The sequence below is a fragment of the Mustelus asterias genome, chromosome 3, assembly GCF_964213995.1.
Source record: "Mustelus asterias chromosome 3, sMusAst1.hap1.1, whole genome shotgun sequence".
NCBI classification, from domain to species: Eukaryota; Metazoa; Chordata; class Chondrichthyes; order Carcharhiniformes; family Triakidae; genus Mustelus; species Mustelus asterias.
Genome location: NC_135803.1, coordinates 36,634,621 through 36,654,399, shown reverse-complemented (window position 1 = coordinate 36,654,399; position 19,779 = coordinate 36,634,621). Strand labels below are relative to the sequence as shown.

The following is a 19,779-nucleotide window of genomic DNA, read 5'->3' as shown; positions in this document are numbered from 1 at the left end:
CTAACATTGCCGGGTCTTTCAGGTTCCGCCCGGCAGTGTGATGGCATGGGTCACGACTCCAGAAGTTGTTTCTTGTAACTACTGGACAATAGGGCAAAAGGAACTGACTGTGCAGCCAGCATGCTGCACACCACTGGGCAATGCCAGGGATCCACCTTCTTACCTGGTGCAGCACTTAGAAGAAATAACAGAAAATTCTGCCCAGCATTTCACAAACTGTCAAATGGAATTGCTAACAACAGCAATGAAGTTAGTGAGAATCAGTGGGTATATATAGTTTGAGTGAAGTGACCATTAACTCACACACTCAGCAGAGGAGACACATCATGTTGCAACGTCTGTCACTTTACTGTAATCAGCCCTGTACAGGTTTCCTGCTGCTGCTTAACGTTGCTTTTCTGGAATTACACCAGTGTTGTGAAAGATATGTACATTAGTTGTAGAGACATTAATTCATTTACAAAAAAATTATTGCAACAGATCTCAATTTCACTTGAATTGTAACTTCTATTTTTGATCACAATAGAAGGAATTCATCCTCAATATCAGATACTAATTTGCCTCTTGCATTAAATGCATTATTTGTCACAATTACCATGCAAACAGGATCCACTTTAGTTTAATGTTTTACCAGCGTTGAAATTATAAAGGCAGGCAATACTATAAGACCAAAAAGCACAATTATATCAAGTGGTAAATGAATCACATTGTCCCCTTATCAAACATATCCGGGCGCAATTTTTCCAGCTCATTGTGCTAGTCAATCGCCGCAATGAGCTGGGAAGATAGTACGTGAGGCTTTCGCGCTGGGTGAGAACTGGTCTCATGCCAAAAGTCATCTTCCCATCCATGCTTTGCCGGTGAGCGGCTTTGCACGCTCCCATGTACATCAACACGCCCGACACGGCTGTTTCCGGCCTCCCGGACATTCCCTCCCTCGTCAGCAGCGTCTCGTCATTGAGAATCACTCATTGTTCCCACCAACGGGGACCAGACGTTATTGCCACTCCGGGGGTATCGGAGGCCATTGAAGCTGCTGGGTGGTCAGGGGCATGGCCAAGGGGCAGTGCCCAAGGGGCAATGCCAGCTTAGCAGTGCCCACCAAACACCCTTGCACTGCCCACAAGGGCACCATAACTGTACCAGGGGCAGCACTGAAGGGGTGGGGCCTGAGTGGGGGTGGGGCAATGAGGGGGGAGGCAAGAGGGAGCTTCGCAAGGAAGGAGCTCTTCAAGGGTGAGGCAAGGGGGAGAGCCCTGCGTGGGGGATGATCAGGGTGGAGGGATATCAGCAGGGGTGGTGATCAGTGGTCGGGGGAGGGTGGGATTCTGCAGGGGTGTTGATTGGCGAGCAGGGGCTCTGCAGTGGTGGTGATTAGCGAGGGTTGGGGGCACTGGCACAGGGACTGATTTGTGGGGGTGGGGGCGGCAGTGGGGGGGAGACAGACCTGCACGGGGAGCAATCAGTTGGGGCTGGGGGGGGGTGGAGGGTGATGTCCGTGGGGGCGTGAAGGCAGGAGGTCTCCCAGTCAGAGATTGGGGAGCCTGCGCAATGGCGTCCCAAGCAGTGTGCAGCTGGCTTTGCCTGCGAGCTTAGGTTCCCCCAGCACCTTCCACACTTCTGTCCAAGAAAGTGACAGAGTGTCATAAGATCGCATTTTCAAATTCGCCCAAAAGCAGGTCTGAAACTCTCCTGTTTTCTCATTCGTTTGGCACTTAGAGTTTATTTGGGAAGTTCTTGCCCATCCAACGTAATGATAATTGTACAGCGCCAAAGAGTGGAGGGAACATTTACTTCAGGCATTACAAAGATTGCCTCCATTAGGACTGAGGGGGTTAGCATTGTCTTTTGAGTGCTTTGTTGAAGGTGCTGCCTCTAATAATCTCTTTTCACCAAATACAAGTCTTGGTATGAAAACTGGAAACATCCACCATGACCTATGTTGGTTTAAAAGTAGTTGAGATTAAACATGCTTTGGCAATGGCGTTGAAAAGCAACATTTGTCTGCACTATGAACCTGTGCTAAGTATGCTTCTCAAATCATTCAAGGAGCAAGCGTTTAGCAATTTGACTGATCTCAGCAGTTGAACTTAGGAGACAACAAACTGAAAGCTGCCTGTTGGAGTGTTTGATAAACTAAATAATCTCAAAATACTTGTACTGCAAAGTATCTCATCTGAACAAGGTAGGTTCACGTGCAAATATCGGGGTGTGTCATAGTGACATTCCCAAGCATCAAATCTGGTTAGAAAACCATTCAAATAAAATGCTGGAGTCCAATCAAATTGTGTCGCATAGTCACTTTGCTCTTAAAGAAAGTTAAGGTTGGTGACATCTTAACTGTGATATCCAACTTAATCTTGCAGCAAGTAATACTACTTATAGTCGTTAAAAAGTTATAAATTCGGCATCTGAAAATTCTGTAAAACAAAGTTAATGATCCAGTGAAACACTGGTGAAACAGCCCAGGAGATGATTAGTGTATAAAAGTCTTCAATTGGTCAGGAAAATGGTTAGATCAAGAACATACAAAATGAATTCCTTTAATATATCTTCATGTTTCTTATTTGTTTTTGTCACAATTTCTTGAATCAAATGGGGCGGCAGGGTGGCACATTGGTTAGCACTGTTGCTTCACAGCGCCAGAGACCCAGGCTTGATTCCTGGCTTGGATCACTGTCCGTGTGGAATTTGCATGTTCTCCCCGCGTCTACGTGGGTTTCAGGCGGGTGCTCCGGTTTCCTCCCACAGTCTGAAAGACGTGTTGGTTAGGTGCAGTGACCTGAACAGGAGCCAGAATGTGGCGACTCGGGAACTTTCACAGTAACTTCATTACAATGTTAATGTAAGCCTTACTTGCGACTAATAAATAAACTTTACATTATTTTACTTTGGTTTAGCATTCTATCATGTCATTTGGAATTACTTACGCTTTCAGTTCCTGGAAGATTATCTCATCTGTGGTTGTGGTTATCACAATATTGCAACTCGCCCTTCTGGTCAGAAGCACACAGAATTATAATACTCGGTGGTACAGTCGGTAGCGCTGCTGCCTCACAGCGCCAGGGACCCCGGTTCGGTTCCCGGCTTGGGTCACTGTCTGTGCGGAGTCTGCACTTTCTCTCCGTGTCTGCATGGGTTTCCTCTGGGTGCTCCGGTTTGCTCCCACAGTCCGAAAGACGTGCTGGTTAGGTGCATTGGCCATGCTAAATTCAATCTCAGTGTACCAAACAGGCGCCGGAGTGTGGCGACTAGGGAATTTTCACAGTAACTTCATTGCAGTGTTAATGTAAGCTGCCTTGTGACACTAATAATCAAACTTTAAAATAATTTATATTATGATAATGTATGTCATCCATTGTTAGTATTGTACATGTTTGTCTTTATGATTAATTTACTGCGTTGTATTAATATTTGTGAATGCAAGTTGTTTTAAAATCTGTAAGAGATAAAATCAACTGAGAAAATGTGGGAATAAAGCAGGAAATGAAGAGGCTGCGAGGATCATGTTAGGAAGCTTAATTTACCAAACCGGGAACCCTTCAAGTCTAATAAGTGGACAACACAACGACTGAATTGTGTTGCCAGCTACAAGCTGAGATTCTCCATTCTCACTGGCACACAACATCAGAGAACTTCAGTCATTGTGTGTCAAACGCCTGGTAATACAAACCAGAACATCTAACTGTGACTTAATTTTTATTTTAGTTGTAAGGCTGTTTGGTGTTTTTTTGCTGCTATATGTACTCTTACTTCCTTTGCAAAAACTGAAATAATGAGACTGTAAAGTGGGTCAAGGATGAGGCCCAGAACAATGTCTCCGTATCCTTATTTTTAATTTATTAGTGTCACATGTAGGGTTACATTAACACTGCAATGAAGTTACTGTGAAAAATCCCCTGGTCACCATACTCCGGCACCTGTTCGGGTACACCGAGGGAGAATTTAGCATGGCCAATGCACTTAACCAGCACGTCTTTTGCACTGTGGGTGGAAACCAGAGCACCCGGAGGAAACCCATCCAGACAAATGGGAGAACGTGCAAACACCACACAGACAGTGACCCAAGCCGGGAATCGAACATGGGTCCCTGGCACGGTGAGGCAGCAGTGTTAACCACTGTGCCACCATGATCCATTGATTCACGTGGAGCCGTTAAGGATTATTTCAGTCTTGACCTTCATATACAATTTGTTCATATATGTTGGTGCACGTTGTGAAGGTAAAGTTGCCATAGTCCCAGATGACCATAAGCTGCTCTCCTTTATGAGGAAGAGAGCTGACTTGTGATTTAACCTGAGGATCAGGTTATGAACCTGGGACATGAACCACTCCTCTAACGAGGAGGTGAACATTGTGAACATGTCGTTAACAATCACGTCACCATAGTGCTCCTAATATTTCTTAGCATTCCTAAACTTTCTGTTATGTCTTGGTGCTTCCACAACATCCACAGCCTAGTTGGAGGCAGCTTGTTTACTGCTACTTCAACAACCTGCTGTTGTGTGTGGTGGCTCTATGGATGCCCTCTGGAGGGCCGGGAGCTGGAGGGCCTGCCCTGCTTGGGGTGTCTGCCTTGGGGCAGGTGCACCCTTGTCGGCCTGTGTGGCTGTAGCTCATAGGGTCACATCAAGGCGGGGTTTGGATGGGCAGGTCACTGCCAGTGTCACCTGAGTCGACGTCCTCCGAGTGTTGACCTGCTGATCCTGCTCCCTATGGGTGCCCAAGTGTTCCTGGCCGGCTCCTTGAGGAAGAGGGGCAGCTGGAGTGAGATTGAGCTGGTTCCTCACCCCCCCCGGTCCCCCCTCGCCCCAACTGATGGATGCCACCAAGGGCTACAGTGAGGGAGCGCTGCTCCTGCAGCAGTGCAGGACCCATGTCCTGAACCAAAGACTCCACAAACTGACAGCGTTGACCTCGGTGCGTTGGCATGCTAGTGCTCTCATAGAATCCCCACAGTGCAGGAGGAGGCCATTAGGCCCATTGAGTCTGCACCAACCACAATTCCACCCAAACTCTATCCCCGTATCACCACGTATTTACCCTGCTAATCCCCCTGACACTAAGGGGCAATTTAGCATGGCCGATCCACCGAACCCGCACATCTTTGAACTGTGAGAGGAAACTGGAGCACCCGGAGGAAACCCACGCAGACACGAGGAGAATGTGCAAACTCCACACAGACAGTGACCCAAGCAGGGAATCGAACCCGGATCCCTGGTGCTGTGAGGCAGTGGTGCTAACCACTGTGCCACCTTATCATCTCAGAGTGAATGTAAGCAGACTCCTCCATCTTTCATTGCAACCTGAGAAGCGCAGCTGACATCCTTTCTTGGTGTTCCGTTGACTTTCTTGCAGCTCACTACCTGCACGCTTATCCCACATTGGCTAACATTGCCAAGTAAGAAGTTTAACAACACCAGGTTAAAGTCCAACAGGTTTATTTGGTAGCAAAAGCCACACAAGCTTTCGGAGCTGCAAGCCCCTTCTTCAGGTGAGTGGGAATTCTGTTCACAAACAGAGCATATAAAGACACAAACTCAATTTACATGAATAATGGTTGGAATGCGAATACTTACAACTAATCAAGTCTTTAAGAAACAAAACAACGTGAGTGGAGAGAGCACCAAGACAGGCTAAAAAGATGTGTATTGTCTCCAGACAAGACAGCCAGTGAAACTCTGTGGGGGTTACAAATAGTGTGACATGAACCCAATATCCCGGTTGAGGCCGTCCTCGTGTGTGCGGAACTTGGCTATCAGTTTCCGCTCAGCGACTCTGCGCCGTCGTGTGTCGCGAAGGCCGCCTTGGAGAACGCTTACCCGAATATCAGAGGCCGAATGCCCGTGAACGCTGAAGTGCTCCCCAACAGGAAGAGAACAGTCTTGCCTGGTGATTGTCGAGCGGTGTTCATTCATCCGTTGTCGCAGCGTCTGCATAGTTTCCCCAATGTACCATGCCTCGGGACATCCTTTCTTGCAGCGTGTCAGGTAGACAATGTTGGCCGAGTTGCAAGAGTATGTACCGTGTACCTGGTGGATGGTGTTCTCACGTGAGATGATGGCATTGCCAAAGCAGGGAACGGGGCCAGAAAGCCCAGAATCGGGTCCTGCCCACTGTTTTGAAATGACTGGTCCCGTCTGCAGTGTGAAACTACAAAGGGTTTCAGGCTCTTTTCCTGATGGATTTTTTATGACAAAATGATCAAATTGGTTTTCGTGATAACACACCGGCCGGGATTTTACTGCTCCGCCCGCCACGGGAATCGGAAAGGGCGAGGGGCGGACAATGGGAAGGTCCGTGGACCTCGGGTGGGATTTTACGGTTTTGGGATGAGAGAGGCAGTAAAATCCCACCCGCTATGATTAGACCCGTTGAATCTAATTTCATAACTTGCCATTCGAACTCATGATCACTGGGTCACCATAACCAATGCCCGACTGTATATTTCTCTGTTACTGAACAAGGAAAATTTGAAGAGGCGCAGAGTTACATTCATGATTCACAATAATGTAAAAATGATGCTCTTTTGTACAACTATTAAATTTCAACAAATGAAATAAAGCTGTTCCATTGTGAACTATGACTGGAGAAAAAAGAGCCACTGGGGCAGCACAGTGGCACAGTGGTTAGCACTGCTGCCTCATAGGGCCAGGGACCCAGGTTCGATGCCCTGCTTGGGTCACTGCCTGTGCACATTCTCCCCGTGTCTGCGTGGGTTTCCTCTGGGTGCTTCGGTTTCCTCCTACAGTCTAAAAGACGTGCTGGTTAGGTGCATTGGCCATGCTAAATTCTCCCTCAGTGTACCCGAACAGGTGCCAGAGTGTGGCGACTAGAGGATTTTCACAGTAGCTTCATTGCAGTGTTAATGTAAGCCTACTTGTGACACTAATAAATAAACTTCAAACTTTACAAGATGCAAATACAAAATGCAACAAAGAAATAAAAATTAAATTTTGACTCATTTGGGCAAGTGAAGTAGCTCAGAGAAATCTTTGAGCTACTTCATTTATTACTATTAAATTGTCTAACAGGATTCCCAATAGCAAAGTTTGTGAGTAAAAATTGCTCAGTTACACACAGTTTGGGGCAAGTGGCCAGGAGCTCACATACCCAGCAGTGGAGGCACACGTGTACAAAAGGATAGTGTTATCAGCCCTGTACAGACTTCCCTGTTGCTGCTTATCATTGGGTTTCTGGAAATATACTGGGACATTGGGAAAGATATAATTTCTTGTGGTTAGATTTTAGAAAAGTTTTCTTAATCATCTTTCATAATTTCAGTGGAAAGGCTGTGGAAATGCACTAGCATTTATTGATATCACAAGTAGGCTTACATTAACACTGCCATGAAGTTACTGTGAAAATCCCCTCGTCGCCGCACTCAGGTGCCTGTTTGGGTACACTGAGGGAGAATTTAACATGGCCAATGCACCTAACCAGCACATTTTTCTGACTGTGGGAGGAAACCAGAGCACCCAGAGGAAACCCATGCAGACATGGGGAGGACGTACAGACTCTGCACAGACAGTGACCCAAGCTGGAAATTGAACCCGGGTTCCTGGCGCTGTGAGGCAGCAGTGCTACCCACTGTGCCACCGTGTCATGGGCAAAAGGACATTAATAAAATTATTCCTATTAGCTCTAAGCACCTTGTTCTTTGATTTAAGTACAGTAGCAGAGAAAAATTAAGCAACCAATAAGGAACCTGGCCATTTTCAACTAATTAAAATTTGACGATCACATGACCTTGAAAAGCAACAGTTTATATTGAAGACCAAATAAAATTGACAAAACCAATCACCTCGGTTGGCCAAATTAAGAAATACGTAGAAAGAGATGTGAGTGGACTGATATGAAAGAACAGGCTAATCTTTCCAAATCTCACAAAAAGAAGGGATATCAACAAGAGAACACTAAGAAACTATTTAAAGGTGCAATTGGGAAATCTCCCAATTTCTCGTATTACCAATCCTGATAGCTTATGTTTGGTCACAATATGTGAGCATTGCCGATAAGTTCAGCATTATTGCTGATCCCTGATTATCAAAGAACAAAGAACAATACAGCACAGGAACAGGCCCTTCGGCCCTCCAAGCCCACGCCGCTCCCTGGTCCAAACTAGACCATTCTTTTGTATCCCTCCATTCCCACTCCGTTCATGTGGCTATCTAGATAAGTCTTAAACGTTCCCAGTGTGTCCGCCTCCACCACCTTGCCCGGCAGCGCATTCCAGGCCCCCACCACCCTCTGTGTAAAATACGTCCTTCTGATATCCGTGTTAAATCTCCCCCCCACCCCCCTCACCTTGAACCTATGACCCCTCGTGAACGTCACCACCGACCTGGGGAAAAGCTTCCCACCGTTCACCCTATCTATGCCTTTCATAATTTTATACACCTCTATTAGGTCACCCCTAAGAAGGTGATGGTTAGTTGCCTACTTGAACTGCTGCAGTCCACGTGGCGGGGGGGGGATGTAATCTTGCAATGTTTTTAGGTGATGTGTTCCAGGATTCTGACCACGTGACAAAGAAGGAACAGTGATGTATTTCCAAAATCAGGATGGTGCACAGCTTTGAGGATAACTTTGAGATGGGGTGTTCCCACATGCCTGCTGCCCTTATCTTTCTAGCTGGTAGATAAAGTGGATTTTGGGAGGTGCTGTCAGCAGAATGTAAGATAATCTTATACAGATACTGAAGCAGGGGAGAGGTCCCAATTGAAGGCCACAGGTAAGGGGCAAAGATAGGGGACAGAACCAGGCAGTCCCAGTTAAGATCAAGTAAAAGAGAGGAGCAGAGAAATGGGAGAAGACTTTAAGTAAAGAGGGCACAGGAGAAGACCTGGTAATTGAAGCAGGCTGCTGGAACAAAGCTATCCCTTTGGAGTACTCTGAGCATTGTGCTCAATGTGCCTGAAAATTGGAAATTGTAACTTGGTGCTTAGGTGTACTCGGGAAACCAGAGAAATGGAATCACGGAAGGCGGGATTGAAACCCTGCAGGGTGGGCGGTTGAGGCCAGCCAAGTCTGGTAATTGAAAAGGATGTGGAGATGCCGGCGTTGGACTGGGGTAAACACAGTAAGAAGTTTATCAGCACCAGGTTAAAGTCCAACAGGTTTATTTGGGAGGAAATGCCCCTAGCTTTCGGGAACAGGCTGTCCCTTCGTCAGGTGGAGTGGAGAAATGCAATTGAACAATTGAACAATTGAAAAGGGCCCAAGAGAAGCCCTGAAATTCCAAGAAAGCAGCTGAATATTGGTGACTCGGTGCTGCGGGCCGTTGGGGCATAGGTACATCTTTGGAACAGTAGTGATCTGCTTGGCATGGCTGAAGAGCTGAAATTGTGCGTGTGAATTAATGGTTAATTACATTCAGGAACCCCAGGGTACGGAATCTTGGGAGGTGAGATTGAAACACTGCACCTTGCTGCCATGGTTGAAGCTGTCTGAGTTGCAGCAACTTTTGGGAGAGAATTCCAAGGTCAGATCTTCGAAGGGGAGGATTGGGGAACCATGTGACACAGATAAAGTTTCAGTGAAATGATTTGACTCACAGGGCAGAATTCCCCCATCTGGGGCTAAGTCCCATGGTGGGACAGGAACATGGAGTGTCTCCTGCTGCCGAGGCCAATGGGAAACCACAACAAATCTTCTGGCCCAGACCTTATTAATTATGCAACTAGGTGTTTCGTGCCATGGTGTGACAGGCCTGATGGTGTGTAGTCTGCCCTCATATCCAGGACCAATATTATAAAGGTGTCCAAAACCACTGGCCCACTATAGAAAAAAGGTAGAAAGAAGAAGCACTCTGAGACTGGAAGATGAACCCCCTCGATGATGCTGAATCTGGAAGATCCACCTGTCGATACTTCTCCCACCCACCGCTGTGGTGTTTGGAGTCCAAGTTTGTTGGCAGCTTTAATTCCAAACTCCAAAAGCAGCCGCAGGCATGTTCAGGTGAGTTCAGCCATCTGTACACCACATTGCTCCGTTTCACAACGGTGTGCTTTTGACATCATGGAGAATTAGACATGGATGGAAAATTACAGTCAGGCCTTCATCCGCATCCAATTAGTGGGAGGCAAATCAATTTCATGCCAGCCGCCAGCGGGTTTCTTGATCTGCCATGTTAGATAACAGCGGAAGATAGCACAGGGAATTCCTGCCAGCATGCAATCAATTTTTGCGACCCAACAAACTCTGCCCCCGCACCCACCATTGAATCTGTCAGCAGGGCCATGGGAGAAATTAGCCCATGGTATTACATAGGTCTGGGTGGGATTTTGAGAAATAAGTGGCCTCTGTCTTGGTCTCATCTGCTACCACAGTTTGCTTGTTAATTCGCCTGTATCGAATATTAACCCTGAATGTTGGGGTATAAGATAGATATTGTGAATCATTTTCTGTTTCTGATCTTGTATAATGAAGTTTATTTTCATTTGTTGAAAACCTGTGTAATCATGTGGCTTTCTTCACTAGGCAAGAGTTGCAAATCTCAAACTTGGTTTACTTTAAACAAAGCATTACTGGTCTCAAACCAGATTCTACCCACAATCTGGAGGTCTGACTAAGGATCATAACACAATGCATTTCCTCCAACACTAAGAACCTGTTTTTTTTTGCTTTGAACTGATACACTTGCCAATTCAGTGAATATTTTACTGTTGGCATTGTTTAACTGTGATCATAAAAGTTGCGCAGATCTCTTGAATTTAGGGAAGGAAATCTGTTGTCCTTACCTGGTCTGGCCTATATATGACTCCAGACCCACAGCAATGTAGATGACTCTTAAGTGCCCTCAGGGATGGGCAATAAATGCTGGCCCAGCCAGCGACACCCATATCCCATGAACAAATGAAAAAAAACAAAGAAGCTAGTTTTATAACACTAATTAATAAAATACAATCCCATTTTCTCATACACACACATTCACACACACAAATGCACACGCACACACATAAATAGATTAGAATGGAGTGGGAAAGGATAGGTTGGTTAAATTAGAGTCCATAAAAATGAAAGGAATATACAATCTGTCATTTGATGAATCGTTGGCTTTCACTGAATTCTGTATCCTTGTGACTTTCCTTTGGTGGTCTCGATGCTTCTGATTTAAAGTTGTGGGTGACTGATCTGTTTGTTCTCCAAAGATGTGCTGGTTTTGTGCATTGGCCATGCTAAGTTCTCCTCAGTGTACCCGAACTGGCGCCAGAGCGTGGCAACAAGGGGATTTTCACAGTAACTTCATTGCAGTGTGAATGTAAGCCTACTTGTGACTAATAAATAAACTTTACTTTTAAACTTTGGAGGGATGGTAATACTGGGTTAGATTATTTTTAAAAGTCTCTGCTTGCAGATGGGGGTAGGGGTGTTCCAGTCAAAGCTTGCAAGGTGGGTTGGAAAAAGAGGACCCTGCTCTGGTCTTCTCTCATCAGCATCTTAGCTTTTGTTCTCTTGCTGCAGAGAAATCAATCAAAGGGTGGGCCTGTCACATGACCATCACCCCAGTTGTCCCGAGTGTAGTCCCCCTTGCAACTTTAATCAGTTCATGTCTGGGAAATCCCCTCCTATTGTTCAAGTGATTTGGTTTAAGGCATTCCCATTATAGCTCAATGAGTTCTGGGGATCTCCTCTCAGCTGGGGTCCAATTTTCCAAATGATTAGGTTAATGACTTGTCTTCACTAGTTGAATCTGTCAGGTGATTGTGTTGATGCCTTGCTGAGGGATTCAGGATATATGGTTCAGAATTCCCAAGACATTGTCCTTGAGGTACCTGTCCAGAATCGCTGTCGCCATCCCAATGGATTGGAACATGTAGTGTATGGTGATGGAAATTGGAGTGTAAAGCACAATTTCATTACAATGTGGATATTTTGAAATTGCCAGAATCTGACACGCTTACATATTATGAACATAAAGGACACCCTTATTTTCCATTTAGTACATATTTATTAAATCCATTTAAAGAAAGCAACACAATCAAAGAGTAGATTACTCATTTTAATCAGAAGTTTCATAAAAGCTGGCATTTAATTCATTTGGATCTAAATTAAGCATTGCTATTGGGTATCAAATGACTTCTAAACTAAAATGGTTAGCACATTATAATGAACTTGCTGATTGCGTGGTATAGAACAATTGCTTTAATGAATATATTTCAGGGTAAGTCTATGGACTGTTTTTGGAACAGTGATGATGTGGAGATGCCGGCGTTGGACTGGGGTAAGCACAGTAAGAAATATGGTTAAGTTTGGACCAGTGTACAGAGCTACAGTGCCACCTCAATCTGAAGATACTCGACACTAAGCAGCCAGCACTTCACACTCTTGCCATAGGAGCAGAAAGCACTAGGTCAAGTTACAAACACTACTGTTGCCCCGATGGAAAACAATGGATACTAAACATCAGGCCCACAAACATTACAGTTAGGGAAGTAAAATTTGGCAGCATTGAAGTTGTACTGTATCCAGAGAATATGATTGACCTGTAATGGGTCAATGTAGCAATAGATGAAAGCAATGTGATTTATTGCAATTGAGTAAATGCAATACAAGTTAATTGTATTTGTTGTTGACATCCTGAAGTTGCAGAGGATAGTTAATGCAATAGTTGAATGGGGTGCTTAGAAGAACATTTGTCAATGGAAATCTGGTGTATGGCTCTATGGCAGGCAGAAGTATTTCAATAATTGGGTCTTCTTCCTATGGTTAGTGATGTTCTAGCATCGGACACTGAAGTTGTGGAGCATGCAGAAGCCTGCAATGATCCAAGAGACTTCAGTCAGTTTAAATTGTGGAATATCTTGGTCATTCAAGTTAACATTGTTGTTCTCTGTTCTGTATTATTTCTGGTGTACCTCATTGTACCTGTTCTCAGAGGTGTTTGCAGATTTTATAGAAACGTTGCTTAGGAGCAAACCTTACCCAACTTTTGTGGGCGATATAATGGGACACAGTGGATTATCTGCAATCATGGCTGCTGTCTGCAAAACAGGAATCTGGCATTGATGGTCACAGCAACAAATTAACCCATGAATAAGTTGCTCAATCTAGCCTGTCCCACAGTTGATATGGTTTGTGTACCACAATGCATTCACTCCCCCATTGCCACAAAAAAAAGGAAAGCTAGACTTATTGGTCTGTGGAGGGAACAAATTGAAAATGCCTCTCAGAACCTCTAAGCGGATCAAAATTATACAAGGAGCCCATTCTGGCCTGATTACTGTTAATGGGTACCTACTTCTTATAAAAACTGTACATGGATGAGGTGTTGGCTTTTGTACTCATGAATGCTGAAAAGTGAAATAACATGCAAGGAAAATTAGGTAGGTCTAGGGTCTTGTTAACAATAAACTGAAATTATTACAGCAATGCCTGGCAGATATTAGAAGGTATTAAAAGCTTATTCTGAGCTGAAGTCAAGGGAGTCTTATTATTTTATAAATTATTGGTGCAGTGGTATAGTAGTATTATCGCTGGACTAGTAATCCAGAGACCTAGGGTAATGCTCTGGGGACCCGAGTTTGAATCCCACCATGGCAGATGGTGAAATTTGAATTCAACAAAAATCTGGAATTAAAAATTTAATGTTGACCATGAAACCATTGTCAATTGTCATAAAAGTCCATCTGGTTCACTAATGTCTTTTAAGGAAAGAAATCTGCCATTCTTATCTGGTCTGGCCTACATGTGACTCTAGATCCACAGCAATGTGGTTGACTCCTAAATGCCCTCAGGGATGGGTAATAAATGCTCGCTCAGCCAACGACGTCCACATCCCATGAACAAATAAAAAAAAACATGTACAATACTGTATAAAGGTTAAGTCACCATAGTCTCAGGTGACCATATGCTGCTTTGACGGGGGGAGCTGACTGGTTTAACCTGAGGATCACCGCATCTCAGACGAGTGGCAAGTTTGAGAAGGGCTTTGTGGATAATCTCAGCTGGTTCGGGAATTGAACCCACATTTTTGGCATTGCATCACGAACCAGCTGTCCAGCAACTGAGCTAACCGACAATACTGTACACAGTTTTGGTCACCACAGTAAAAAAGGATATTGCAGCTTTTGAAAGGATATGGGATGAAGGGACTGAGAATGAGGAGTGATAATGAAAATTGCACTCATTCCCACAGGAAAGAAACGGTTGAGAGATGAAATATCAAGCAGCTGCAACTCTGCCTTATACACCATTGGAAGGGTAATAATGGATAACTGTAGTCCTTTGTAGCAGCTGGGTCTCAAACTTCATTCAGGTGAGAATGGGGCCTAGAAGGCTGCCTAATTCAATTAATGGAATTTATTATGCTGCAGTAATTATATAACAATGGCCCATTTAGGAGTACTCTTGCTTCTGTTTCAAAACATTAAGGGTTCAAGAACCACTCCAGGACATAAGCACAAAAATCAAGGCTCACATTCCTATGTACGACTGACAAAGTGCTGCACTGGTGGAAGTGCTTTTTTTTGGATGAGACATTAAACTAAGGCCCCATCTTCCCCCTCAGATAGGGCTATTTCAAAGGAGGGGAAGTATCTTTGGCCAAACATTTTCCATTGATCAACATAATTAAAGCAGATGATTTGGCCATGATCACATTTCTATTTATGGAAGCTTGCTGGGCGTAAATTGGAGGCTGTGTTTCCTACATTACAACAGTGACTGTAATTCAAAATGACTTCACTGACTGTAAAGAACTATGAGACATCCTGTGGTCATGAAAGGTGCTACATTAATGCACATTAGTCTTTCTTTATATACTGACCGGCTGATAGCATTGTGCACGTATTCTGCCTTTGAAACAATTCAGCACAACAGGAAACATTACAATTTTCAACGATTGTAGTTTATCGCCTTTAGCTAAGTTGTCCTTTTTTTTGTTATTCCACAAATTTGCAGTTGGACTGCAAAGAAAAGATTTGTGAGCTTGGTTCCAGGATTGGGAATATTCAGTTATATGTAGACAGATTGGAGAAGCTGGGTGATTCTCCTTAAAGAGAAGGTTGAGAAGGTATGTGATGAATATGTTAATAATCATGACAGAATAGGAAGAGTAACTGCTTCCATTGGTAGAAGATTTAAGAACCAGAGGATACAGATTTAAAGTGATGAGCCAAAGTAACAATGGTGACATGTGGATACGTTGCTTAATACAAGTTACAGGTTCAATCATGGCTTTCAAAGGCCTTTGGATAAGTACCTAAGGGACAATATTTGCAAGACTACCAGAGAAGAACAGGGGAGCATTACTAGCTGAACTGCTCTAGCAGAGGTCCCGCATGGCACAATGGCTCGAATGGCCTCTGTCTGTTTTGTAACCATTCTGCAATTCCTCTGCTACACTGTGTGTGTGTGTGTGCATGTGCGTGTGTGTGTGCATGTGTGTGTGCAACCATTCTGCAATTCCTCTGCTACATTGTGACTGTCTAGCATTCCTCTATTGTAATCTTCTCCATTAATACAGAAGCTTTCCCAATTTCTAGGGAAAATAACAGCAATTCCAAAACCAATGGCACCAAAACTTTGTCGTTTTATGTGGACAAAAAAAACTCTTGCAGAAAAGCCTCCAGCAAAATGCTTTAAAACTAGTTACAAAAGCATTAAGGATCGAATTGATATTTGGCAATTTAAATTACTTACACCATCAAATTTGGAAACCCAAGACACCTATATGACAGTGAAATTTAAAAAGAATGAATGTCCTATATCTAAAACAAGAAATTATATTGACATCTAAGTGAAGTCATAACTGGCTATTAAAGGAAGGAGCTTTCAGCATCCATCACATGCCATGGTTTGTATTATGGTGGAGGCCTATTATATGAACTCTTCACCCAAACGTCTGGTAAGTTATGCCTCATTCATAGCCAGGAAAATCTAATCTTGGGCATGTTCAGAAAGCCTCAAAAGAACAACAGGGACAGTGATTGTATTCTTCTGATGAAGCAACATTTTTCTAACAGCAAACAGAATGTACAAAACAATCATTATAAGGCATAATTGTGTAGCACCCAAAATGATATTCAAAAGCAAAATGATTTTGCATGGAATGTTTGCATGTCCCAGATTCTTAATACTCTTCATTGTCTTATTATGAAACACTGTTGCAGATGTTGAGTTGCTGCTGGCTACAGAGATTGTAGAAGGATCATCTGGTGTTGTAGAGTTCATGATCTCTCTGGAGGTGTATTCCCTGATGAAAGGAGTAGAATCTGTGGCTTCCTGAATGGATGCATCCGTCATATTCCAAGTCTGCAATGTTTCTGATTGTGCAGTACACCCAGAACAATGCTGTTCCGTTAAGTACTTGGTTGTTTGAAAGTAAGTCTCCAATTTTGCAGTAACATTTGTCAGTAAGGTGGAGTCAGTTGTGAGCTGTGTTGTTTTGCTGTTTGGGCTTGTTGACAGGATGGATTGCACAGAAAAGATGCAGCTCAGTTGGCTATCATTAAACGCTTGAATAGGCTGGCCATAAAAATCAATTGGAGTTTCACAAATTATTTCATCGGGCTCAGTCACCTGCTCCTTGTTTTCCAGAATCCAGTGTTTTAAATAGGAAATCCAACAATCGCAGTTCCAACTATTATTATGCAAATTAATTTTCTTTAGACTGGGTAAGAAATCAAACAGTCCATGTGGGACAGTTTGCAACCTGTTCTTCTGTAATAGAATGGTGTTCAGGTTAGTCAAGTTATTAAAAGTGTTTCCAGCAAGAGAGTGAAGTTGGTTGGAAAACAATGAGAGATATTTCAGTTTCCAAAGGTTACTAAATATATCCTCACTTAAAACAGAAAGTTGGTTTTCGTGAAGATAAAGCACTCGAAGGTCACGAAGCTCACTAAATGTATTCTTTGAGAGGTTGGAAATTTTGTTTTTGCTCAAGGCCAACAACTTTAAATTTGTCAAATTACTGAACACATTATCTGGAAGAATGACAAACTGGTTATCATGCAAAAATAAATTCTCCAGTCTCTTCATTTGACCAAAAGTGCTGTCTGAAAGTTGCACTAGTTCATTCGAATACAGGAACAATATTTTAAGGTTGGGCAAGCTATGAAAAATTCTTGGCGGCAGTTCAACTAATCTATTTTGGGACAAGGTTAGCTTCTTCAGGTTCTGCAATTGAGAAAAGGCATCACTAGAAATATTAGCAATATGATTAACATGAAGTAAAAGCTCAGTAAGATTTAGTAGTTTATCAAAGAGGCTTGAAGGGACATCAGTAAATCTATTTTCATACAGTCTAAGAATTTGAAGATTCCTTAGCTTGTCAAATATGTTTGCTGGAAGAACACTGAGTAAGTTTCCCCCTATATGCAGTTTAGTAAGACACTGAAGATGGTCAAAAATGCCATTTGGGAGAGTTTGTAGTTTGTTTCGATACAAATAAAGTTCTTCAAGTTTCGTAAGATTATCAAATAAACCTGGATCTATGTTGGTAAGACTGTTCATAGTTAAATAAAGTTGTTTAAGATTAACCAGTGTGTCAAGAACACCAATAGGCAGTACTTCTAATAAACTATTTGCCACCATAAGGGATGTAAGATTGTAAAGATTATTGAAAGCTCCTTCAGAAACAGAAGTCAGGAGACTGCCATTCAGTACAAGTTGCTTCAAAAATCTTAGATCCGCAAAACTGTCCTTTTCTAGCTTGGTTAAATTTGTGTTTACCATGTGTAGTGTAGATATATCTGTCGGTAAAGACACAGGTACTTCTGTGAGTATCTTTCCCCTTCCATTTCCACATTTAGCCTCAGTAGGATCGCATTCACATTCCTTGGGACAGCTGAAACATTGGCTGATTATCTGCAAACTCACAAACATACACAGGTACTGTGCTGTTGCCATTTTCCCTGCAAATTGAATGGACATGATAATATTCCAGTGACAATGCCTCAGTAAGATTAAATTTTATTTCAAAGATTGAGAATTCTTTAGTACATTTTTGTTGTTGTACAGATAGAATGATAATATGAACTTATTGCACTTATACAGAATTGTAACAAGTTAAATGCTGAATTCGAACATTTTCAGTTAAGGAATTAAAGAGGTTAAAGGTTGCCAATCTGAGAAAAAAAACTAAAATTCCATCAGTTTAAATCTGGATCCATTAAAAAAAATGCAATTGCCGCTAAATACGCCTTCCACAATATGAAAATCATGTTCTTTTAAATGGTCCTAGCAAAATACCCCGACTACTGATCATGATTTTTTTCAAATTGTAAACTAAGTGGAGAATATGTATCGAAGTAGTGAAAGTCCAGGTAGAAGGTGTTCTCCTCAATGGGGTTTTTGATAGTAAACACCTATTCCATATAATTAAATCTGGATAGATGAAATTTAAATAACCCATGATCAACAAGTTATGGTAACCACTGGATCTTCCCCCCCCCCCTCCCTAGGTGTGGTGTAGATTTGTCAATATTCGCCCCAGTTTTTGAAACTCAACCAACTTCTGAAGCGTTCAACTTATTCTAATACTCCTCTATTAGAATACAGGATAATTCCTCCCACACACATTCTCGGCAGAGAAATGCAGCACTTACAAAGAAAAGGCATCTGAATTAGCTTTTGGTATTGCACACAAATTCTGACCATTTTGTTGAACTTTAATTGATATTGGAAGTTTTGCCACAATGGGCCAGTTGGATAAATGTTGTATCTACTTTCAAACTGAGTTACACAGATTGGGAAGATGAAGCTAAATTCAGGGTAATCTCAGTACTGAGTTACCTAATCCCAGCCAAGGTAGGAAAAGGGACACAATGATTGGTGTCAATGCCATTATGCTTGTCTTCCCAAACTCCAAAAGCAATCAATGAAAAATTCCAGCGCTCCAATCTGATATCACAATCACACCACCTTACATTGAATTGTTGGAGTTCAGAGGGGATACTGGAACTAGTGTTCTTTTAATTATGTTTGTAACCAGGTTTTTTTCCATGTGTTAAAAGGAAGAACATAACATTTTGAAAATACACAGCAGCATAACAAGCACCTGAGAAGTTGGTCTCTTTATTAATAACTGGGTGTACCAGAATAATTCAGATGTTTTTTTTCTTTCCAATAATAGCCAGTTTGCTAAATATTTTTAATATGATTTTTTAAATTCAGATTTCCTTCATTTATAACTTTTATAATTTCTTCAGAATTTGTTTCCTATGCCAATGTTTTTAAAATTGCGTTCTATCTACCATACCTTACTGCTATCATTTAATTTGCCCAGATCAGACCAATATCAATCTCCTCAATACTGCTCGCCTGGCCTGTATTTTCTGCAAATTTTATATTACATTACAAAGGAAAAATTTGACTGTCTTACCTTCACTGAAAATAGGTCCAGTTCACAGAAGAGTCAATCGGTTTAATAAATGGTTGTTCTTAAACAAGTAACATTAGGCAAGTCAAGACAATGACTTTGTAATTTTCAAAAGGATGTGTGACTTCCACATTCACACGATAAAGAGATGGACAGGAAGTCCTGATGTCACATCAAATAAGCGGCAGGAATTGCTCTGCACTGTATAATAGATAAATAACATTCTACTGGCCAAAGCTTTTTTTAAGAACATACATGTGTTTGGGGGCAATGGGGGTGGCGGTTGTGGATTCATGGAGCCCGCAAGAGCGGGAAAGGGAATTGTCCCAGAAATTGGTAATGTTCGAGGTCATGCAGGGAAAGCAGCGTGGCACCCACCAACACGAATGGCAGGATTTTTCACTGTATTGCGCAGCAGAACTGCTCTGACAAAAGGTCATCCAGATTCAAAACAT

At 42.7% G+C, this 19,779-nt stretch overlaps 1 protein-coding gene across 1 annotated transcript; it reads right to left on the bottom strand.

Annotated features, from left to right (window-relative positions):
• Positions 1 to 12,182: 12,182 nt before the first annotated feature.
• On the bottom strand, positions 12,183 to 19,361 carry LOC144489929 (uncharacterized). The gene is made up of 2 exons (XM_078207753.1): positions 19,328 to 19,361; positions 12,183 to 17,858 (listed from the first exon to the last, which is right to left on the bottom strand). Exon 2 carries the CDS (start codon positions 17,851 to 17,853, stop codon positions 15,883 to 15,885), a length of 1,971 nt encoding a protein of 656 aa, XP_078063879.1. The 5' UTR covers positions 17,854 to 17,858; positions 19,328 to 19,361; the 3' UTR covers positions 12,183 to 15,882.
• Positions 19,362 to 19,779: the final 418 nt, after the last annotated feature.

Excerpts from the sequence above, each read along its gene's own strand:
- LOC144489929 (XM_078207753.1), bottom strand. The coding sequence starts at position 17,853 with ATGGCAACAGCACAGTACCTGTGTATGTTTGTGAGTTTGCAGATAATC.